The sequence below is a fragment of the Diceros bicornis genome, chromosome 22 (genome assembly GCF_020826845.1).
Source record: "Diceros bicornis minor isolate mBicDic1 chromosome 22, mDicBic1.mat.cur, whole genome shotgun sequence".
Taxonomy (NCBI): Eukaryota; Metazoa; Chordata; class Mammalia; order Perissodactyla; family Rhinocerotidae; genus Diceros; species Diceros bicornis.
The window spans coordinates 27,312,735-27,335,327 of record NC_080761.1 but is presented as its reverse complement, the minus strand read 5'-3'; the positions used below and the strand labels follow the sequence as shown (position 1 = coordinate 27,335,327).

Here is a 22,593-nt window from a genome sequence, read left to right as displayed (position 1 = left end):
ATGCAAAAGAATGAAAGTAGACCATGTGCTATCGCCATTCACAAAAATTAACTCAAAATGGATCAAAGACCTGAAGGTGAGACCTGAAACTATAAAACTCATAGAAGAAAATATAGGCAACACACTATTTGGCATTGGGTTTAAAGGAATCTTTTCGGATGACATGCCTACCCAGACTAGGGAAACTAAAGAAAAAATAAACAAGTGGGACTTTATCAGACTAAAGAGCTTTTATAAGACAAATGAAATCAGAATCAAGATGAACAAACAACCAACCAGCTGGGAGAGAATATTTGCAAAACATACATCTGACAAGGGGTTGATCTCCATAATATATAAAGAACTCACACAATTGAACAACAAAAAAACAAACAACCCGATCAAAAAATGGGCAGAGGAAATGAACAGACACTTCTCCAAGGAAGATATACAGATGGCCAATAGGCACATGAAAAGATGCTCAACATCACTAATCATCAGGGAAATGCAAATCAAAACAACACTAAGATACCACCTCACGCCCGTTAGAATGGCTATAATCACCAAGACAAAAAACAACACATGTTGGAGAGGATGTGGAGAAACAGGAACCCTCATACACAGCTGGTGGGAATGCAAATTGGTGCAGCCTCTATGGAAAACGGTATGGAGATTCCTCAAAGAATTAAAAATAGAGATGCCCTATGATCCAGCCATCCCACTTCTGGGAATCTATCCAACACACCTGAAATCAACAATCCAAAGAGGCTTATGCACCCCTATGTTCATTGCAGCATTATTCACCATAGCCAAGAAGTGGAAGCAACCTAAGTGTCCCTCGACTGACGATTGGATTAAGAAAATGTGGTATATATATACAATGGAATACTACTCAGCCATAAAAAAAGACAAAATCGTCCCATTTGCAACAACATGGATGGGCCTGGAGCGTATTATGTTAAGTGAAATAAGCCAGAAAGAGAAAGACAAACACTGTATGATCTCACTCATATGTGGAATATAAACCAACACATGGACAGAGAAAACTGGACTGTGGTTACCCGGGAAGTGGGGGTGGGGGGTGGGCACAAGGGGTGAAGGGAGTCATATATGGGGTGATGGACAAACAAAAATGTACAACCCAAAATTTCACAATGTTAGAAACCATTAAAATATCAATAAAAATCAAAAAAAAAAAAAAAAAAAAAAAAGAAAACTTTCCCTCTGTCATGGAACTAAATTTTATTCAACTGTTGTGCCACGTCATTTCTTTAAAAAGCAATCCTTTACACATTAACTTGAAATGCCATCTTTATCAAATACTAAATTCTTAGTTAACTTTATTTCTGGGATTTTTTTTTTCTGTTACATTCATCCTTTTGCTTACTGTTGTATCAGTACTACACCGCTTTCATTTTTAACTTTTAATTTCTGATAATACTGTATCTGGCTATCTATTCACCTCCCCCCATCATAAAAAAAAAGAAATCCATGGCTTTTTCCATCCATTTACTTTCTTGAACAAAATTTAGAATCATGGGTCAATTTCCTCACACACACACACACACACACTCACGGAAAATCTTGGAATTACAGGCAACTTTAAGACTTTGCATTTATTTGTCTTTTACATATCCCAGCTTTTGTAGTTCTTTCTGTTTATATGGTCTAGTCCTTCACATTTCTTACTCAGTTTATTTCTAATTGTTTATAATTTTGTTGCTATTTAAAATAGAATTATACTTTTAACGTAAGTATTTTTGGCAGATACATAGAACAACTGTTTAGTAATTTTATTTTGTAAATAGTTCCCTTTCTCAACTCTCTAATTAGTGTAAGTTGTAAGTTGATTCTCTTGAGTCTTTCAGATTCGCAATCAAACCACTTGCTTTCTAATATTTATACCTCATTTGTTTTCGTGTTTTATTACATTGGCTAGAACTCTCAGAACAATGTCAACGAATAGAGATTTGTCCAAACTCTTTAGTCTTATTTGTGACTTTAAATTAATTTGAAACTTAAGCCCAATATTGACTTTTGGTTTAGTTCAAATATTCTTTATTGTAATAAAAATTTACCCCAGATTGCTAAAAGTCTTTTTGTGTTTTAGTGAAAGTTTTTGTTTTTTTCTCCTGCTCTTTATTTTCTGCATTGGTAAAATGTATCAAAAATTTTCCTTCAACATGTTAATATGACATTAATATTAATGACTATGGGGAGTTGCTAATAGTATGGGACCTGGAGCCAGACTGCCTGGGTTCAAATTCTGTCCCTACCATATAAAAGTTATGTAACTGTGGTGCTTCTCTTCTTGCTCTCTCAGTTACTTTGCTTGTAAAGTGAGGATTAAACTAATATCTACCTCAGAGTTGTGGCCAAGGTTAGGTGTTAATGCATTAAAGTTCTTAGGACAGTGCCAGGCAAATGGTAAATATGAGCATCATCATCCTTATTATATTTTTGTTGTACCTTGGCTAACTCTATGTTGTCATATTGTACTGTTATTTTATTTATGATATTATCATGAATAAAAAGCATAGTTATAAAAAGGTTAAATAATATTCCAAGGAGTTAAAGCTAGTAAGTGCTCTAACCAAGATTCAAACCTATCATCTCCATCTTCCCTCCATATTCATAATGGAATTTAATATTTATTTTGGGAGTATCTTTGTTGAGTTTTATTATTGTATTATATTGACTTTGTAAATAATTTACGAAGTATTCCATCTTTTCTTCTGTCGTGGAGCAGTTTAAGTAGCACGGAAACTACCATTTCCTCAAAAGTTTGATAAAAATTGCTTGTAAAACCATCTGGGCTCCATATTTTTTTTGGAGGGAATTCTACAAAGTCTTTCAAAACTTTTCACAGAGTCAGTTCAGAGAGTCTTGATCTACACTTTGGGAACCAACATTTAGTGAATATATATTGTGTGCAAGGCATTGAGCTGGGGATTGTTGGGTAAAAAGACATGAATAAGGCCTCTGAAGGAGATTACCAATTAAGGAGGAGATAGGACTGGTTCTAAAAGAGCAGATAAACAATTTATGGCAGGAAATTAAGGTAATGAGAGAAGGCTACCCTTCATCAGTTCCTGGCAAGGGTAATATTTATGGGCTAAAGTGGTCCCATATGCCTCATGGAGCAGGTGGGTTTGAAGTAGGCTTTTAAGAGTAGCTAAGGGCTTGGCCCTGTGGCCCAGTGGTTAAAGTTTGGCACACTCTGCTTTGGCAGTCTGGGTTCACAGGTTCGGATCCCAGGCGTGGACCTACACCAGTCGTCAGCCATGCTGTGGAAGTGCCCCACATATAAAGTAGCGGAAGACTAGCACAGATGTTAGCTCAGGGCTAATCTTTCTCCAAGAGAAAAAAGAGGAAGATTGACAACAGACGTTAGCTCAGGGTGAATCTTCCTTAGCCAAAAAAAAAAAAAAAGAAGAAATTAAAAAAAAAGAATAGCTAAGATTAAGCAGTAAGAGAAGAGAATAGTTATATCCGATTGCTTTGAAAACAGGGTTTCAGAGCTCACGTATTGAGAAATTTTGAAATGCTTTTATCTGTCCTTTTCCTTTTCTTTTTACTTGTCGCAGGAAACTACATAATGCAGAGCAATGAGAATAGACTTTGAAGCAATACAGACTGATGTGAGCTTAAGCAAATCCCCCACACCTCTAAGCCTCAGGTTTCCTGTTTATAGAATGGGCATGAGGAACCCCACCTCGTGACACAGCAGTGAGGAACAAGTGAGGTAAAGGATGTGCAAGTTCTCAGCAAAGGCAGCTAGCTGCGCAGTTGCCCCATTTCTCTTTGTGTTACTGTGAGCAGCTGTTGTCAGTCAAAATGGCAGCATTAATTGCAGCAAATCAAAACCTTTTAAAATCCCTGCTCCGGTCTCCCTATGCAGACTGATGTATTAACAGTGATTACTCCACCCACAAACCCCATGGAACTACTCCTCATTTCCAGATCTGCCGTATTCATTCATGATGTGTTCATTTACTATCCTTTTACATAGGCTATTCCCTCCACTTGGAACGACCTGTCCCCTTCTCTCCTTACTACTTAGAAAGCTCTTATTTTTCTTCCAAGGCTCAAGTCCAGTGTCATGTCTCCTATGAAGGATCTCCCAGGCAAAATTAGTTGCTTTTTTTTCTGGGGTACCATAGCACTTGAACAGACCTCTTCTCCTTGTACTGCCAGCTCTCCCAAGGCTGTGGCTACAGTTTATTTATCTTTGCATCTTCCTCTGGTGCCAGTCAACAGTGGCTGGCTTATAGCAAATGCTCATAAATGTTAGCTTCATGTGCACATATGAATGAATCCCCAAACCAAAGCTTGCAGACATCTGGTTCCCCCACATCTGCTGCAGAGCGAAAACAAAAATGAATCTCTAAAACAGTTCTTGACAGCAAAGTTGTTATTTTATACTCTTTCTTTGGAAGCTCCCACTTTTTTGTTGTTATATCTGGTGAATTCACATCAGAGCAATTATCCCTGACTGAGTGACTTCAAGAGGATAGTTTATACTCTCTAGAAACCACAAGGAGAAAACTGGTGATTTGAGAAAATTCTACCCAGAAAGAATGTAGATACTACAATATTAGTTACCCTAAAGAGACTTTCACAGTGAAATTAAATTTAAATCTGAGAGAAGCAGTTTCTTCAGGGAAAGTAGGAAGAATTTTACATTCTTATGGAGAAATGAGGAAGTGAACTTTTTCTTGACCTCTTATCATAACTGGAAAAATATTTTATAAACCGAAAGATCCAAACCATTTGCCAGAGTTGGAAAAAAAGTCAACTAAAAATACCAAGTGTTTGACGCTTTGGTATCTGGAATGCTCTGAGATTTCATTCTTTGTTTTTATGTGGTTTAGGAAGTGACCAAGGTGTCTGTGACTGTATTGATTCAATTGTTTAATTCAATAAGCATGTATCAATCATATTCTATGTGCTGAGTGCTGTGCTGGAAACAGTAGACATGTATTTGAGTTGAGATTAGAGTTGAGGAAAGAGTTGAGATTAAAAAAAGAACAAGATCTACTACTCCTTTTCCTAGAATTTCTAGTAACCATGGGCTCTTTGACACCTAGTCACTTTCCCACCATGAGAAATTGCAGGGGGAGCTGAAGAATTACTCAGACAAGCATTGTGAATAAATTTGAGGGTGCATAGGTTCCTAGTGAAGCTCTGAGGGAAGTGGTATACTCTTTTGTTAAAAGGCAGAATGAAATGTTACTTCTTTCTGATTTGAAAATATCAGGCACAGAAGTGTGTAAAATCTCATTATGAAGTTGGTTTCAGTCTTTATTTGTTCTTCTTTCTATTGTGGTTATGTGCATAAGAAAAGAGGGAATGGTTAAAAAAAATTTTAAGCTGATTCAGAGGCTAGAAAGATGAGCTAAGTTTGTCCTTTTACTTTGTTTTGAACAGTGGATATGGCACATAGGCCATGTGTGTCTGAACTGGAGTGATGCTGATGGTGGTTCTAGTCAAGTTGACAATTCATGGTCCCTGCTGTGTACCATGTCCTCTAGGGGAATCAAAGATGAGGAGGACAACAATTCCTGCCCATGGACGGTCTGACATCTTGCAAAATGGATGAGACTGGGGTACAAATGGGAGAATAAGCTAAGTGCTGTAAGAGAGGTGCAAGTGCTGTTGGGTTAGTGAAGTGAGGGAGGCAATATAGACCAGTTGGAGGCAGTCAGGAAAGGTGCCATGGACATGGTGGCGTTTGAAATGGACATTGATAAATTAGGTAATATTTTCAGTGACAGAAGGGGAGCTGTATCACTTTAGAAGTCCCACTCTTCCAAGTCATATCTCTATTGCCGCCATAATTATAAGCCCTTTTTGGAGAGTAGCTAGTAGTTAGTTTGGCTGGAGTATGGTATATATTTAGGGGGTTGGGGGTTGGGGGTTGGTTAGGCAAAGCAGGAAAGGTGCCTGGGGGATTTACAATTCTAGGCCGGAGAGTCTGTACTTTCAATATTCAGTGGGGGAATCTTTGAAGGTTTGAGCAGAGCATTGCACTGACTGCACATGTGCTTCATTAGTTGTAATCTGGCAGCTTGGAGTAGTGTGAACTCATTTTTAATTGTAGGAGCAGATAGCAGTGGAGAGACTGTCACAGTTGTCCAGTAAGATGTAATGAAACTGTAGAATGAGCAAGGTCAAGGAACTTAGGTGAGTCCTTAGACCTGACTCTAGAAGATGATTCAAAAAAGGAAAAATTGATAAATTGGACATCGTCAAAATTAAAAATTTTTACTCTGTGAAAGACCCTGTTAGGAAGGTGAAAAGATAGACTATAGAATGGGAGAAAATGTTTGCAAACCACATTTCTGATAAAGGACCAGTATCTAGAATATATGAATAACTCTCAAAACTCAAGAGTAAAAAAAACCCCCAAACAGTCCAATTTGAAAATGGGGAAAAGATGTAAATAGGTATTCACTGAAGAGGCTATACTGTGGTAAATAAGCACATGAAAAACATGTTCAGCATCATTAGCCATCAGGAAAGTGCAAATTAAACTCATAATGAGATATCACCCTATAAGAATGTCTAAAGCAAAAAATAGTCATAACACCAAATGTTGAGGATGTGGAGAAACTGGATCATTCGTCCATTGCTGATGGGAATGTTAAATGGCAGTCACTCTGGAAAAGAATATGATAGTTTCTTATAAAACTCTATGTGCAATTAGCATCCTTCTAAAAGTTCAGGAAAATGATATTCACATAAAAATGAGCAACAGAAAAGTATTGAGGTCAAATCCCATACAGAGTTACTGTAAGAAAAAAGGCAGTAAGAGGCAGAATAACATCCTTACCAAGAATGAAAGCATGCTAGAAAGACAAGCTCCAAAAATATGTCTGTAAAATTAATTTGCAAAACAAATTAAGAGACAGTCATAAAATTATACAGGCCATGAAAGAATAACATAAATCAGAATTTAAAAAATTCAGAAATGAAATGACAGAATTCACGAAATAATTAGAAATAAATAATTAAAAATAAGAATTTTAGAAATGAAGGCTAAACTAGAAGGAATAAGAAAATACATCAAGTAAAGGAGAAAAGATAGAAAAGTTTTAAAATGTAAAAGAAATGTAAAAAGAGATAAAACAAAGTTACAAACATTGAAGATAAGCAAAGAAGATCCAACGTACACATAAGAGTCTCTGAAGATGATAACAGCAAAGAAACAAATACTAAAATTATAATTGAGAAAATTTTGCCAAAATAAAAAATTGAAAATATAAGTTGAAAAAATAAACTTTATACCTGAAAATATTGACCTAGAATGGGCAGCATAAGATACATTCTGGTAAAAATTTCTGGCCTCTAAAGAAAGAGAAAAAATCCTTTGGCTATCTAGACAACATCAGTATATTACTTGTAAGAGAAAGAAAGTTAGATTATCGTTAGAGTTTTTGACAGTAATGCTATATATGGAGTAACATATTAAAGATCCTCAGAGAAAGAAAATGTGAGCCAAGAAGTTTGTATCCAGAAAAGCTGACCTTTAAAAATATAAAAGACAAAGACAATTATTGGCGTGCAAGAATTCAGGGAATATTGTTCCCATGACCCTTCCTAAGGAATTTACTAAAGAATTTGTTTCAGTGAGCCCTCTCTAAGATTCTACTAGAGAATCACTTTGGATAACCAAAATGACTAGAGAGACATCTACAGAGGACTGGTGGTGAGCGTTGAATAATTATTAAATGAGGGCCAAAAGGGAACAATTGTGCTATGTAATGGCTATATGATTTGACAGTGTAGACTTAGTATAACTGTAAAACAAAACGTAGAAGAAAGAGAGAGCGTTTGCAAAAAAAAAAAACAAAAACAAGCCCAAACCCCCAAAACCTAAAACCAAACCCAACCAAAACAACCAGACAGCGGTTTCAGTAATAATAATTAATGGTGATAGTGTTCGTGTTGTCATTCTGAGACTTCTGTCTTAAAAGCCCCTCTTCCATCTCTCTCTGTCTCTCTCGCATGTGACAGCCACCCCAGTTCTTAACCCTAAAACATCCTCCAAATCCCTTTCTTCCTTTTTCTGCCTATCTTCCCGTGCTCTTCATTTCTTTTCTGCTATTATTCTTTGGCCCCTTTCAACCTGAATCAAGCAATCCATTTTCAGTTTTTCTTCACTATCATTACTCCAGCAAGGAAAAGCCTAGAATCTAATCTTTCAGATACAAAATTCTCTTTACCAGGTAGAGGAGAGGAAGAAGACATAACTATATATCATTTATTACTATTTTGTCATATCTCATAGGAAATTGTGTTATTAATATGATCAGTATTGATGCCTAATTTTATTATTAGATTTCTTGCATTTCCATATTCCTGTCCTTTTTTTAATACTCATTTTCTGTGGTTAAATTTGTTTAAAATAATAACCACACAGTTGTTTCTAGATTTTATTCCATCTATATAGGTGCTGCCTATGTAATCTTTTTTTTTTTTTTCTTTGTGAGGAAGATCAGCCCTGAGCTAACATCCAATGCCAATCGTCCTCTTTTTGCTGAGGAGGACTGGCCCTGGGCTAACATCTGTGCCCATCTTCCTCTACTTTATATGGGATGCCGCCACAGCATAGCTTGACAAGCGGTGCATCAGTGCGTGCCTGGGATCCAAACCTGCGAACTCCTGGTCCTGGAAGCGGAGCGCGCGCACTTAACCACTGCACCACCGGGCCGGCCCCTGTAATAGTTTTTTAATTATCCATTTCTAGGAAACACATTCTAGGTAGACTAACTTCCTATTTCTAGATTGGAAAATATTAAATGGGTCATTTAGCAAATAACTGGTATAACGCCATATTATTAGGTCATGAGTTCTGTTCTGTCCAGGAATTTATATATAAAAACACATTTTAGAATCTCTGTTCTAGAACATGCCTGATGACTAATATTCTTGGTCAACTAGTGTTGTAGCTTTCCTGTGGAGACTGGACTTTTGTGTTTACATAAGCTGAAAAGAGAAGGGGGTATATATGTAGAAAGGTAGAGAAATATTGGTTAAGAGGCAAGGACAATTCTCTTAACCTTACCCGTGGCGTTTTCCATGTGTACTTGTCGGCACTTGTAAAATGGGTAGATCCTGGCTTTCTTTGTGTGCCTTTGGGAGTTTTGTCAGGTGAGGCTGAGGTGGAGGATAGAGTAAAGCATCTGGATTCACCATCATTATGATTTTCTTCGAGAGTCCTCTGGGAGAACAAGTGGCTTTTCCTCAAGGAGAGAATGACAAGGCTCTGGCTTTCCTAAAGCTGACTAAATTTTGTGCGCATGAACTTATTCTGCTTTTACTTTGCTGCTGCCAGCAGATCAGGCCTTGCCCTTGGAAGAAGTAGCAAGGAGTGTCACTGGTGAGAGCCAGGTTCAAAAGCAGAATGATAGTAAATACCCAGAAGCAGCCAGCCTTATTGGGTCACTGAAAAGATGAAATAAGAGGTTTGTAAACGGAGTCAAAGTGTTCTGCAAATGTAGATATTATTATTATTACTAGTAATAATAACTTGATAGAAAGGTAGACGCCCTGTACCTTAGCACAGTGTACATTGGAAACGATCTCCACACCACCCGACTTTTCACCCATGTAGTGGTGTTTCCTAGTCTTGAATTGATATGTGTTCCTCAACAATTTTTTTTATTGTATTCCTTCATTTCTCTAATATAAATTCTTTAAATTTAAAAAGATACATTTCTCAGTTGATAATACACTCTCCCCTAAAATAGCTGCACTTGAACCTTGCTCACATTAGTCAACAGAAATCATTTAGAATGTTTGTTTTATGTACTAACATGGTCAAAGGACAGGAAAGGTAGTCAACACAGGAAGTTATAAGATTAACAAACAAAAAACATGAGAAAACATTCATTTTCATGAATTATTTAAAGAATGAGAATGAAAATAATGATTCTATTGGAGCAGTAATTCCTAAATAAATATTTTTGAATGAAGTACCAATTAATATTTAATAAATGAAGAAATTAAATGAATGGTAATACCACCGAGAAAGAGAAGGTGGTAAAATACGTTAGTGACGGTAGTGTGTCTTTTATTTGATTGCTTTTTACTGAATGAAAATAGCTTTTTTTTCTGAATATAAAAATAATAGAAAGAAATCTTTCCACAAAGATAAACACGACTTTAACACGACTTTACATTACTGCAATAATATTATACATGCTGTTCTGCAACCTGAACATGGAGGTACCACGTTTGATTTAACCAACTGTGTTAAGTGATGGACTCTTAGCTTCTTTACATTTTCTAGCTATAGTAAAACCACTCTAAGATGTACGTCCTTGAATATACACTTGATAAAGTACATCCTGGAAGAAATTATTATGAGTAGAATGTCTAGCAAAGAATACGTAGATTTTAAATTTTGAACCATATGGGCAGAATACATTCCAGAAATATAGAAATTCCCATTCCAATAATTGCCATCCACTGTTATCTCACACCTTTTCCAACATTTGATATTGCCAATGTATATTTTTAAAATTTTGACAGTGAGAGAGAAAAAATTAGATCTCATTCTTTTGTTATACATTTTTTGATTATTACTGAGATTCATTTTTTTACACATTTTTTTGCTATTGGCATTTTTCTAGTTGTCAATTGCCTACTGATTACTCTTACTAACTTTTCAATAGAGATGCTTGTTTCCTCTTGTTTTTTAGAGTTTATTGTATATTGGGGATATTAAGTCTTTGTTACATATGTTGAAAATATTTTCCCAGCTAATCATTGCTTTTCAATTTTGTTTACAATATCTAAAAATGTTTTTGCCATAGGTAGATTTAAAAATTTTCAGTTACTGATAGTTTCTGGATTTTATGGCATGCTTAAAAAGACCTTCTCTTCTCATATTTAAACAGAGGATATGTGGGCAGGCATTTTGCAATTTATTAAAGTAGGGAAAAAACAGGAACTCAATTTATACCCTAATCAAATCATGACAAAACAAACAACAACAAAACAAAAAATTCTGAGCTTATCTGGTTAAGAAAAAATTGAACCAGATAAATTTTGAAGCATTTTATCGATTCTGGGATGGTATGCAATCGTTACCTGGACAAATGCTTTCAGATTCAAAAAATATATATTAAGGACCAGGTACTCTGCTAGGTTTTGATTCAGAGAAAAAAAGAATGATTCTGAAAATAAATAAAATTGCCTGTGTCCACCAAGAGTTTACAGATGATAATAGTCATGTATGTACAGCTGGCCCTCTGTATTCTTGGATGTGGAACCTGCGGATACGGAGGACTGACTAAGGGACTTGAGCATCCGTGGATTTTGGTATCTGCAGGGCGTCCTGGAACCAATCCCCCGGGGGTACTGAGAGACAGACTGTACAAGGGACTGTAGAAGTCTAGGATCTTCCTTCCTTCTATCTTATTCTACTTCGAAACAGCAAGAGAAATAATTGGCAAATGCTAAAAATCCTGATTTCTTGAAAAAAAAATTTCTCGTGATTTCAAGAAAACATTGTTTAAAAGAGCCCCAAACTCCCTTCTTCTGCATCTACATTCATGGCTACCTCCCTGCATGAAGACACTGATGCCTTTGAGACACTGACTGGGCTGTACTTACTAAACCTGTAATCATGTTTTATGCCAGGAAAATGTTTTCAAAACATCTGCACTATTGAACCAGTCAAGATGTTTTGTGAAAAATATTTGTGAATGCATCCATCAGGAGGTACTCATTCATTTGAAGTAGTGGATGAAAATATTTGGTCATCTTAACTCTGCGTGTGCATGTGTTTTGAATGTGTGTGCATGAATGTGCATATGCGCATATGTAACAGTAGAATTTTATGTACAATTATGTTTTTAAGTTAATACTCCTACTGTATTTGATTTTGTAAGGGAGAGTGGCAAACATTAAGGATAGGAACTGAGATCTACTTTATAATGAGAGAAATAATAATAGTCCCTTATTGTTTTAATAGGATTTTAGGAATTATTTTACCTTTATTATTCAGTCTTCACAAAAAGCCTGTGAAAGAAGCATCAATATTTTCATCTTACATAATGTAAAGATGTGACGTAGTGTGATTAGGTGATTGAAGTTTCCTAGGTTAGTAAATATCAAAGATGAAAACAAAACCCCAAGTTCATTGCTTTTTCCACCACACTACAGCTGCCCCAGTGCTTTAGCCTGTCTGACCTGTGAAAGGAGGATGAGTGAGTTAGTTCCCAATTATCTATGGATGAATCTAATGAGACCCTAGCCGCTTACCACAGGCCCTGCTTGCAGAAACTGTGCTCCCTCTCTATAGCACTTGCCTCAGCACAATCTGGTAGGAGCAACATGGGCTTTGGAGTCAAATTCAGTCCTGGGTTTGAATTCCAGTTCTGTCACTTATGAGCTGTGCATATTTGGACCTAAACGCTCTGCCTTGACTTCACCTAGGAACAAGGGCAGTGATAATACTTACAATGGAGATTTCTGTGATATCTGTGGGACATAGTATGCTCAAACATCACCCAGAGGGACATTAACTGGACTCCCCTGGGATGGTGCCAAGAGATACAAAACAATTTGGGGAATACAGGGGTTATAGGGAATTGTCCAGGGGCCCTGGACATAACGGCAAGAGCCATTGAGAGTCAGTTTTGAGCCTTGTGTTAACCCACCTGCAAAGAATTGGTATTTGGCCATAGTTAGATTCATCTGTTTTATCTCTGATCTTCATCTTCCCATATGTCCCAGGAGGTATTATATTAAGAAGAAAGAAATAAGGAGCCCTGAGAACATGAGAGAAGTGTAGGAATGGCGTTGATGAGCCTTCTTTGTTTTGTTTGTTTTTTTTACACTGCTCAAAATGGATTTTCCTAATCCTTTTTCCTTTTTTCACCCTTTACAGCGGATGGTGTCTGTGTCTTTAAATGCTTACTCAACAGAGACACCGAATGTTGCCGTGTGGGGAAGGAGTCCATCTTGATTACTCTGGGGTACAATAGTGCTTTGCTGAAGTTTGAGTCTCATGCTGGTAAGTTTTGTGCCTGTCCTGACCCCCTGTCTTTTCCAAAGACGAATCTTCTGATTGGTTGACTTTTGGCTGTTAGTGATTGGTGGGCTTTTGGCAGCATGTAACCTGATGTGAGTTGTCGTCGCTTGACACAATGATTTAAAACTGTTTCTGGTGCTTACTTGATACCATGGCTGGAGAACAGCTGGCCTTTTCCTAGACTATGAGAACATTTTTATTCTTAGCCCCCCTTTTGGTCCTCTTTCATCCAAAGTTGCAGGTGAAGCCACCAAGGATTGTCCAGATCTTCATCATTGTTGTTGATTCTTCTTGAATGTGACGTTGTTTGCAGAAATGTGATTTCCAGTTTGAATGTCAATCAGGATGATTTCATCCTGTTTTCGTCTTTAAATCATTTCTTGAACATTTTTAGACTCTGGACAACAAACATCAGGCAACAGGGAGGTAAAGTGAAGTGTAACTAGAAGTATTTTAAGAAAGGACTGAAAGGCACTGTGGGAGATTTCCAGCCTGATAAAGAAAATTAGGGATAACAACGCCTTGAGTCTACCTTGGCTGGTCAATTGTGATTTCTTTAACTTAGACATAAATTGTTCCATCTTACTTATGGAGTTAATCCAAACAATGTAAAGTATTAGCAATGGTACATATTTTCCTCTGGTTAGCTAAAATGTCCAAAACTGTTTCATTATTGATAACTTCTTGGGATAAAGAAGTCTACCTGGTTTCTTGTTTCTAAACTGACTCTGGAGTCAGCTAGAGTGAGGAACTTATCTATCCATCTATCCATCATTTTATTCATCTATCAGTCCATCTTATTTTTATGATGCATTTCAGAGTAAATTATAATAACCAGCACATTTCACCGCCATATTCTTCAACCTGCATATCATTATCTAGAATTCAAAATTTGTTTATGTTTCTCATCTTTTTTCTATTGAGGTTAAATGCACAAATCTTAATACCATCATTCCTGAAAGTTACCTCCTGTCTTTTCCCACTCACTTCTTACTCCTGTCCTTCCAGAGATAATCATTGTTCTGGTTTTTATCCCACCGTAGATTAGCTTTGTCTTTTCTAGAACTTTCTATAAATATAATCATTTAGTATATACTCTCTTTAATAAGGTCACTCAACATGTTTTGACATTCATGTACATTGTTGCAAGTATACTCTTGTTCATTTTTATTGCTAATAGCCACAATTTGTTTATCCATTCTCATTTTGGTGGACATTGAGACTGTCTCCAGGTTTTGGCTGTGATGAATGACGCTGCTATAAATATTCTCATACCAATCTTTTTGTATATATATATTTTTCATTTCTCTTGGATCAGTAGAAGTAACATTGCTGGGTCATAGAGTAAGTGCATGCTTAGTTTTATAAGAAATAGCCAGAATTTTTTTAACATGGTTGTACCATTTTACACTCTCACCATTAATGGATAAGAGTTCTGATTCCTTCACATCTTTGCTAACATTTGATCTTTCAGTCTTTTTAATTTTTTCCATTCTGAGGGGTGTGTAGTTGTATCTTATTGTGGTTTAATTTACATTTTCCTGATACTTAATCGTGTTAAGCACTTTTTCATGTGCTTATGAATTCAAATTGTTTGCCTCTTACTAATTGGTTGTTTATCTATGGAGTTGTTCTTTATATATCCACGATACCAGGCATATAACAGATATGTAATTTATGGATGTTATCTCCTAGTTCGTAGCTTGCTTATTCATTTGCATAATGATGTCTTATGTTGAGCAGAAGTTTTAAAATTTGATGAAGTCCAGTTTTTCATTCTTTCTTTTTTGTTTGTTGCATTCTGTGTCCTAAGAACCCTTTGCCTACTCTCAAATACTGAATGATTTCTCCTATATTTTATTCTAGATGTTTTATAGCTTTAGCTTTTGCATTTTAGGTATACAGTCTATCTTAATTATTTTTATATGGTGTGAAGTATGGGGCCAAGGATTATTTTTAGACCATATGGATATCCATTTATTCTAGCACAGTTTATTGAAAAGACTTTTGCAAGTCAAATGACTGTATACAGACTTGGTCTATTTTGGAGCTCTCTGTTCTGTTCCATTGATTATCCATATGCCAGTATCATATTGTCTGGATTACCTTTAAAGTAACACTTCAAGTCAGAGTTTAAGTCCTTCAACTTTGTTCTTCTTTGTCAAGATTGTTCTGGATATTCTTGCCCCTTTGCATTTCCGTATACATTTTATAATTAAGTTGTTAATTTCTACAAAAGTGCTTGGTCCAGTTATGATTGAGGTTGATCAATTGGGTGAGAATTGTCATTTTAACACTAGTAAGTCTTCTAATCATTGGTGAGCTGAAGACAGCTCATACTAGATCACAAGAGACTGTTATTGAATTTTCAGGGATTTGATAGCTTGAAATTGGCTAGAGTGGGAGAATTTACACCACAGAAATTGGCAAACTCCACAAACAGGGCCCCTTTTTGTTTTGTGGGCAGAGTCAGTTGTTAAATGTTTACCAGCATGCCATTGCTTCCAGTCCAAGAATATGGTATTTCTCTCCATTTATTTAGGTCTTTAATTTTTCCGCAAATGGGGAATGTTTTGTAGTTTTCAGTGTAGAGGTCATACACAACTTTTGACAAATTTATCCCTAAATGTTTTATGTTTCAGGATCTATTTTAAATAAAACTTTGAAAACTCACAACTGTTTGCTGCTGGTACATAATAAATTAGTTAATTTTTAATATTAATCTTGGATACCACAACCTTTTATATTCACTTACTAATTCTAGTAGTTATATTTTAGACTCCTTAAAATTTTCTACCTTTAAAAAAACTTTGTTATCTGCAAATAGAGACAGCTTTAATTCTTTTCTGATCTTTATGCCTTTTATATTTTTTCTTGACTTTTTGAAATTCTTATGACCTCTAGTACAGTGTTGAATAGACCTGGAAGAGCACTTGGCCTTGATATTCTCCTGATTGTAGGGGGAAAGTGGTGTTTGTCATATGTTTTTTGTGGTTGCCCTTTATCAGCTTGGGAAAGTTCCCTTCTGTCCTTAGCTTGCTGGAAATTTTTATCGTAATTGGGCATTAGATTTTGTTAGGTATTTTTTATGGACCTATTGAGATCATCATATTCTGTAAATTTGGTGAATTATTTGGAATGAAATAGCTTGTATAGAATTGATATTATTATTTCTCCATTAAATTTTTGATAGATTTCACCTGTGAAGTCACTGGGGTGTGAAGTTTTATTAATGGAAATAAAATTTATTTAATAGATATAGGACTTTTTAGACTTTCTTCTTGTATTAATTTGATATTTTATACTTGTTCATGGAATTGTTCCATTTCATCTAAGATGTCAGATTTACTGGCCGTTTTATTTATAATTTGCATGTTATCCTTTTGATTTTGTAATATCTACAATAATTTCTCCTATTTCTTTCCAGATATTGGTTATTAATGTCTTACCTTTTTTTTTGATCAGCCTAGCTTAGAAGTTTATCAATTTTATTAGTCTTTTCAACAAATCAGCTTTTAGTTGCATTATTTTTTCTATTGTTTACATATTTTCTATTTCATTGATTTCTGCTCTTTATAATTTTCCTTCTTCTGCATTTTATGGGTTGACTTTGCCGTTTTGCTCTAGCTTCTGAGAGTGGAAATTTAACTTATTAATTTTATCATTTTATTCTTTTCTAATATATTTTCTTAAAGTCATTAATCTTCCACTAAGTATGACTTTACTTATATAACCAAACTTTGATATGTTGCATCTTCATGATCATTCAGTTTAAAATACATTCTAATTTCTCTTCTGGTTACTTCTTTGGTCCCTGAGATGTTGAGAAGTTTTTTAATTTCCACGTATTTGGGAATTTTGCAGGTATCTTTCTGCTGTTAAAGCTGGATGTTCTAAATGTCGTGCTGTTGAGTGTCTGGATTTTGTTGCCTTCCTTTAAGTAGTATTGAGGTCTGTTCAGACAGGCGGATTAACTAACTGTAGGTCAGCATGATTCTTCTGAGACTTGCTTTTAGCTTTGCCTTGGCTGGCATAGAGAAGTCTTTACTCTAGGTCTAGTTTAGACGTGCTCCTCATATGTGACCATTCCGTGGTTTCTACTGTGTGCCTCAACTGTTCAACGAGGTCTCTCCACTCCGGCTGGTTGGAACTATAAACTCTCCCCACCCTGTGTCTTCTCGGAATTGTTCAGCTTGGAGCTCCCTAGTAGTAATTCTTTTCCTATAGTAATTTTTGTCTATCTTGTGGAAATCTGCCCTGCACATGTGCTGCTTAGGATTTATTCAGCTAGAAACTCAAGAGGGGCCCTATGCAGATTTTTTTTTAGCTATTTCTTCATATAGAAAGAGCTTTTTCTCTAGTAATCTACTTTAGAAATTTCAGCAGCTTCATCCTTCCTGAATGCTGATCTCTAGTATTTTCAGCTCAACAAGACCACTCTGTTCTGTTTTCTTCCCACGCCATGTGCTGCAGTGTGGATAGTGTCTCTAGACAGAAAACCAGGGTCATCGCAGTGCTGTTCTCATTCGTTTACCTTCTTTCAGGGTTCACAGTTTTGCATTGCCTGTTCTCCAGTGTCTACAACTACTGTTTCATATATTTTTCCACTTTTCTTGTTGTTTCAGTGGAAGGTAAAGTATGGTACTAGTTAATCTGTCATGATTATGAGCATGATTTCAAGAGAAAGAAATTCACACACTCAGAACACTTCAGATTTCTTAGGCAATAGTAATGCGTGATCATGAAAAGCCGGAAGCAATCAACATTCCCATTTCTTCTGTATTGTTACTTTGATATATAGTCTAGGTCATTTCATAGACTTGTTGTACAACTCCTAAATCAGAACCTTTTGTTCTGCAAGCCAGGCAAAACAAGTTTCAACTCGTAAAATAGTTGCAAACATTTCTTTCCTTTCAATGGTAGATCTGTCTTTTTGACTTTGATATTCCTATATTGTGTGCAAATGACATATTTCTGGTCTTCAAGAATCTTCCTATGATTTTAAAGGGTATCCCCAAAATACTGGCCACAGACACAAAGGGTTACAATTACAGACTATATTTAAAAGCCGCTTGTTTTTGCCAAGAACTGTGAAGGGTGGGATTTTATCCGATTTGCAAGCTAACAACTTAGTTTGCCACTGTTCTGACGGGAGACTGTTGCTGATGGGAGACACAAGACTCCTGGCTCAGAGACAAAAGACTTTATTACTCAGAGAAAGAGCAGTAGCCAGAGTGTCAGCATATTGTCAGTTCTCTGAACCCCAATTGTCACTGGCAGATGCAGAGGATCAGATGGGTGCCTGCATATGCAGTGGGATGCGTTACAGGAGGGAAACAGTAAGCTTGGAGAACCTGCTATTTTATAGCAAGTAGTAAGCAAACCAGCTCTTTGTTCCATAGGAAGATATTATTTCCTACCTCAAAGGTTGCTGGCTGCATACACAACCCTGAGAAATAGCCCAGGCAAAGAGTATTCAAGGCCTTGCATTATTGGCATACCCAGTAAGACATTTATGAGTCCCAGCAAGAGACCCATGGAGGAGTGTCTCCCAACACTTTTTCCTTGTGAGCAGGAGGGAGATTTTCTCATTTATAAACATCCAGAGAAGGAAGGTACTGGAAACTTCATTCATGGGTCAAATCAAATCACGCGAACACATATGTGAACAACCTTTGCAGGAAAGACAGGCATGGATAAGGCAGTTAGAATTTCTTCTACAGCTAAGAGAAAATCATATCAGTAGTTCAGGATGTTCCACAGGGCAACTCCTTTAACAGTCAGTTGAGACAGGCCCCTAGTCTTGGTAAATTGTAGACCTGGTTGTAGAGAAGTAGGTGCTTCAGTCTTTCAAGATATCCCGAAAACTGTAGACAGACAACACTGAATGAAGATAATACCAACCTCTCAGTACTTTTCGTTTATTAGAGGGGACCAGACATTCATTAGACAGAAATAATTCAAATAAACTTGAGGCAGAAATAAAACCAGATATCCAGACAGCAATAAGCCGGAAATAATTTAGAAACAGACTCAGTAAGTGCAAAATCGCTACCTTGGCACAGTTAGGCTCACCTCAGAAGCCAAGGAAGGGGCTGGCCTGGTGGCATAGTGTTAATAAGTTCATGCACTCTGCTTTGGGGTGCAGGCCCGGGGTTCGCAGGTTCACATCTCGGGTGCAGACCTATGCACTGCTTATCAAGTCTCGCTGTCGCGGCATCCCAGATATATATATAAATAGATAAAGATGGGCACAGATGTTAGCTCAGGGATAATCTCCCTCACCAAAAAAAAAAAAAAAAGACTCAAAGATCAGTTATTTGGTAGTCATATTATCTTGAGAAACTGACTGATTTTCTCTGAATCTCAGTTTCCTCATCAGTAAGATGATCTGATTAAATCCTCCCTCAAGTAGATAATGTGAGTATTAGATGAGACAATAGGTTAAATGTTTATAGGATAAGAAGTAAAAATGACATTTTGTTCTTAACGTAGTTATGTTCCATTACATAGCCCGGAAAAATTTTCCGTTTCTTAAAGCCTTACATTTCTGAAGAGCCGTAAACTACAAAAAAAATTCTAAAACATTCACATCCTGAGATAAGCCACATCCTGATTTTCATTATCAAAGATAGGAATTTCTTGTCTTGTTAAAACTGACAGCCTTTCTGTGTCTACCCAGAGAGGGGTCCATACAGCGGTGACATTCTGGGTTCCTATTGTAACTTAAAGGGAAATTTTCACAATGTCTGGGGTCCTTGGTGTCCTGCAAATGGAGGATGGCCTCAGATTCCTTGCAGCAGGAACCCACTTACGTGGCACCAACTTTGACTTCTAAAGGGAACAGTACATCTACAAAAGGAGAAGTGATGGCATCTACATCATAAATCTGAACAGAACCTGGGAGAAACTTCTGCTGGCAGCTGGTGCAGTTGTTGCTGTCAAGAACTCAGCTCATGTCAGTGTCATATCCTCCAGGAATACTGGCCAGTGAGCTGTGCTGAAGTTTTCTGCTGCCGTTGGAACCACTCCTATTGCTGGCCACTTGGCTCCTGGAATCTTTACTATCCAGATCCAGGCAGCCTTCCAGGAGCCGTGACTTCTGGTGGTTAGTGATCCAAGGGCTGGCCACCAGCCTCTCACAGAGGTGTCTTATGTTAACCTGCCTGCCATCGCTCTGTGTAAGACTCTCCTCTGTGCTACGTGGACATTGCCATCCGGTGCAGCAGCAAGGGAGCTTACTCGGTGGTTCTGATGTAGTGGGTGCTGGCCCGGGACGTTCTGCGCATGCGTGGCATCATCTCCTGTGAACACCCATGGGAGATCATCCCTGATCTCTACTCCTACAAAGATTCCGAAGAGGGCCGGCCCCGTGGCTTAGTGGCTAAGTGCGCGCGCTCCGCTACTGGCGGCCCGAGTTCGGATCCCGGGCGCGCACCGACGCACCGCTTCTCCGGCCATGCTGGGGCCGTGTCCCACATACAGCAACTAGAAGGATGTGCAGCTATGACGTACAACTATCTACTGGGGCTTTGGGGGAAAAATAAATAATTAAAAAAAAAAAAAAAAAGAAAAGATTCCGAAGGGATTGAAAAGGAAGAGCAGGCTGCTGCTGAGAAGGCTGTGACCAAGGAGGAATTTCAGGGTGAATGGAGCACTTCAGCTCCCAAATTTACTGCTACTCAACCTGAGGTCACAGGCTGGTCTGAATGCATGCGGGTGCCTTCTGAGCCTATTCAGCAGTTCCCTGCTGAAGACTGGAGCGCTCAGCCTGCCACTGAGGGCTGATCTGCAGCTCCCACTGCTCAGGCCACTGACTGGTAGGAACAACCATTGAGTGGTCTTAAGCTCTTCTTCCACAGACTGTTAAACAGGAAATGGAAATAAGGTTGACGGGAAATAGTTTCTAAAAGTCGTGTCCAAAAAAACCAGACTCAAATGTAATCCAGTCAGACTTTCAGGCTGTTATATTTAACCTACAAATATAGCCTTCTCTCCTTACCTGGGAGCCGGTTGTTGTGAAAGCAAGACTCCTGCATCTGTGTTTTATTATTGCAGACAAAACTCCACTCAGTGCTCCAAAAATGTTGTGTTTTTTGTTTGACTTTTAACATGGAGGTCCCATCAAGACGCTCATGCAGACTTATCAACCAGAGCTTCCAAGTTGCATTGCCTGAGAAGCGCACTTTATAAGCCCCTCAGGGCTTATAAAGCCCTTGGCTTGAGGACTGTGAGAGATGTGTCCACGTCGCGTATTGTGTTGGTGAGGGAGAAGGTCCCTGCTGGTAGGAAGCAGATGCTAAAATATTCAGGGAACTGGGTCACCATGGCAGCAGCTTACTCTCAAAGGGTCAGGGGAAAAGTAGTTTTCCATACAGTACTTACAACTTTCCTATGCGTGTTTGAGATTGTTAGGAAATAAGAGAGGGGGTGAGGGGGGTCCATGAATCTAAGTTCTGAGCCATGATGCCCAGAAGAGGCCCGGAGGAGAGGCAGGGGCCTTGAAGGAGGCCGGTCAGCCAATCTTCCTTGGCTTCTTTTTTTTTTTTTTGGTGAGGAAGACTGGCCCTGAGCTAATACCTGCTGTCAATCTTCCTCTTTTTGCTTGAGGAAGATTGTCCCTGAGCTAACATCTGTGCCCATCTTTCTCTATTTTGTATGTGGGACGCTGCCACAGAATGGCTTGATGATAACCACTATGCCACCAGGCTGGCCCCTCTTTGAGTCTTTAAATTGCAGTGAAATGGAAATTTTGAGATTCCAGTAGACAAAGTCCAAAGAAATTGGGATGCATTTTACTCCCTATCACATCCAATGGCCAGTTTCCACGAACTACCTGCACTGTTTCCAGCCCTCTACCTAAAGGAGAGAATCCAGGCCCAGAACCATATGGCTCACTTGGTGTTAGGGCCAATGACTGGAGTCTGTTTCCCTTACCCTGCACCAAGGCCTCTGTAAGTAATACCTGATGACTTACCTGACAAGGAGAGAGAGTGAACTGGCCCTTTTCATTATATTCCCTGAGACAGAGATTCCAGGCTCAGTAATGAAATTTGGATTCAATTTGCTTTTGCCTAATTTAGAATACAAATGACTAAGTTTCTCCTTGATCTATTTATACCAATCAAAAAAGCAAGGAGGAAAATTTCTAAATAAGGATCCCGTAGGTAGGACTAATTCTGATATCATGAATTCTTCATCAGTGCATTGTGTAACCTATATTTCAGGAATGAGCACAAAGACCTTGGTCCACCTTGTATTAGAGCACTGGGTGTAATCTGTTAGTCTTATTTGTTTTGTAAGAAGGAAAAATAATTGATACAGGAGTTTCAGCATTTACTTGAGAATTTTCCCAAGGATGCCTCGTAACACCTTCCTATTCTGGAGTTTATATGCCTCTTGATCTCCTACTAAGAGTGAGTCCTAGCACCGACTGGAGTGCAAATGCGGATGTTTGCAAATTGATGGACTTCCTTGGTTTAATTTAATAGTAATTTTTAAAATCAATGAATGTCCCTGGGGAGTTGGTTGCCTGTCTGATTTTCCTGGCCCTGGAAACTAAACAA

General features: G+C 37.7%; 1 protein-coding gene and 1 pseudogene across 2 annotated transcripts in view; both read left to right on the top strand.

The window, feature by feature from the left end:
* Window positions 1-22,593, top strand: part of LOC131420033 (histone-arginine methyltransferase CARM1-like) — a 253,398-nt gene that overhangs the window by 87,931 nt on the left and 142,874 nt on the right. For both annotated transcript variants that reach the window (XM_058565735.1, XM_058565736.1), the window contains exon 2: window positions 12,884-13,009. In XM_058565735.1, the coding sequence (XP_058421718.1) occupies window positions 12,884-13,009 (126 nt within the window). The remainder of the gene's footprint in view (window positions 1-12,883; window positions 13,010-22,593) is intronic.
* Window positions 19,773-20,874, top strand: LOC131420034 (small ribosomal subunit protein uS2-like; annotated as a pseudogene).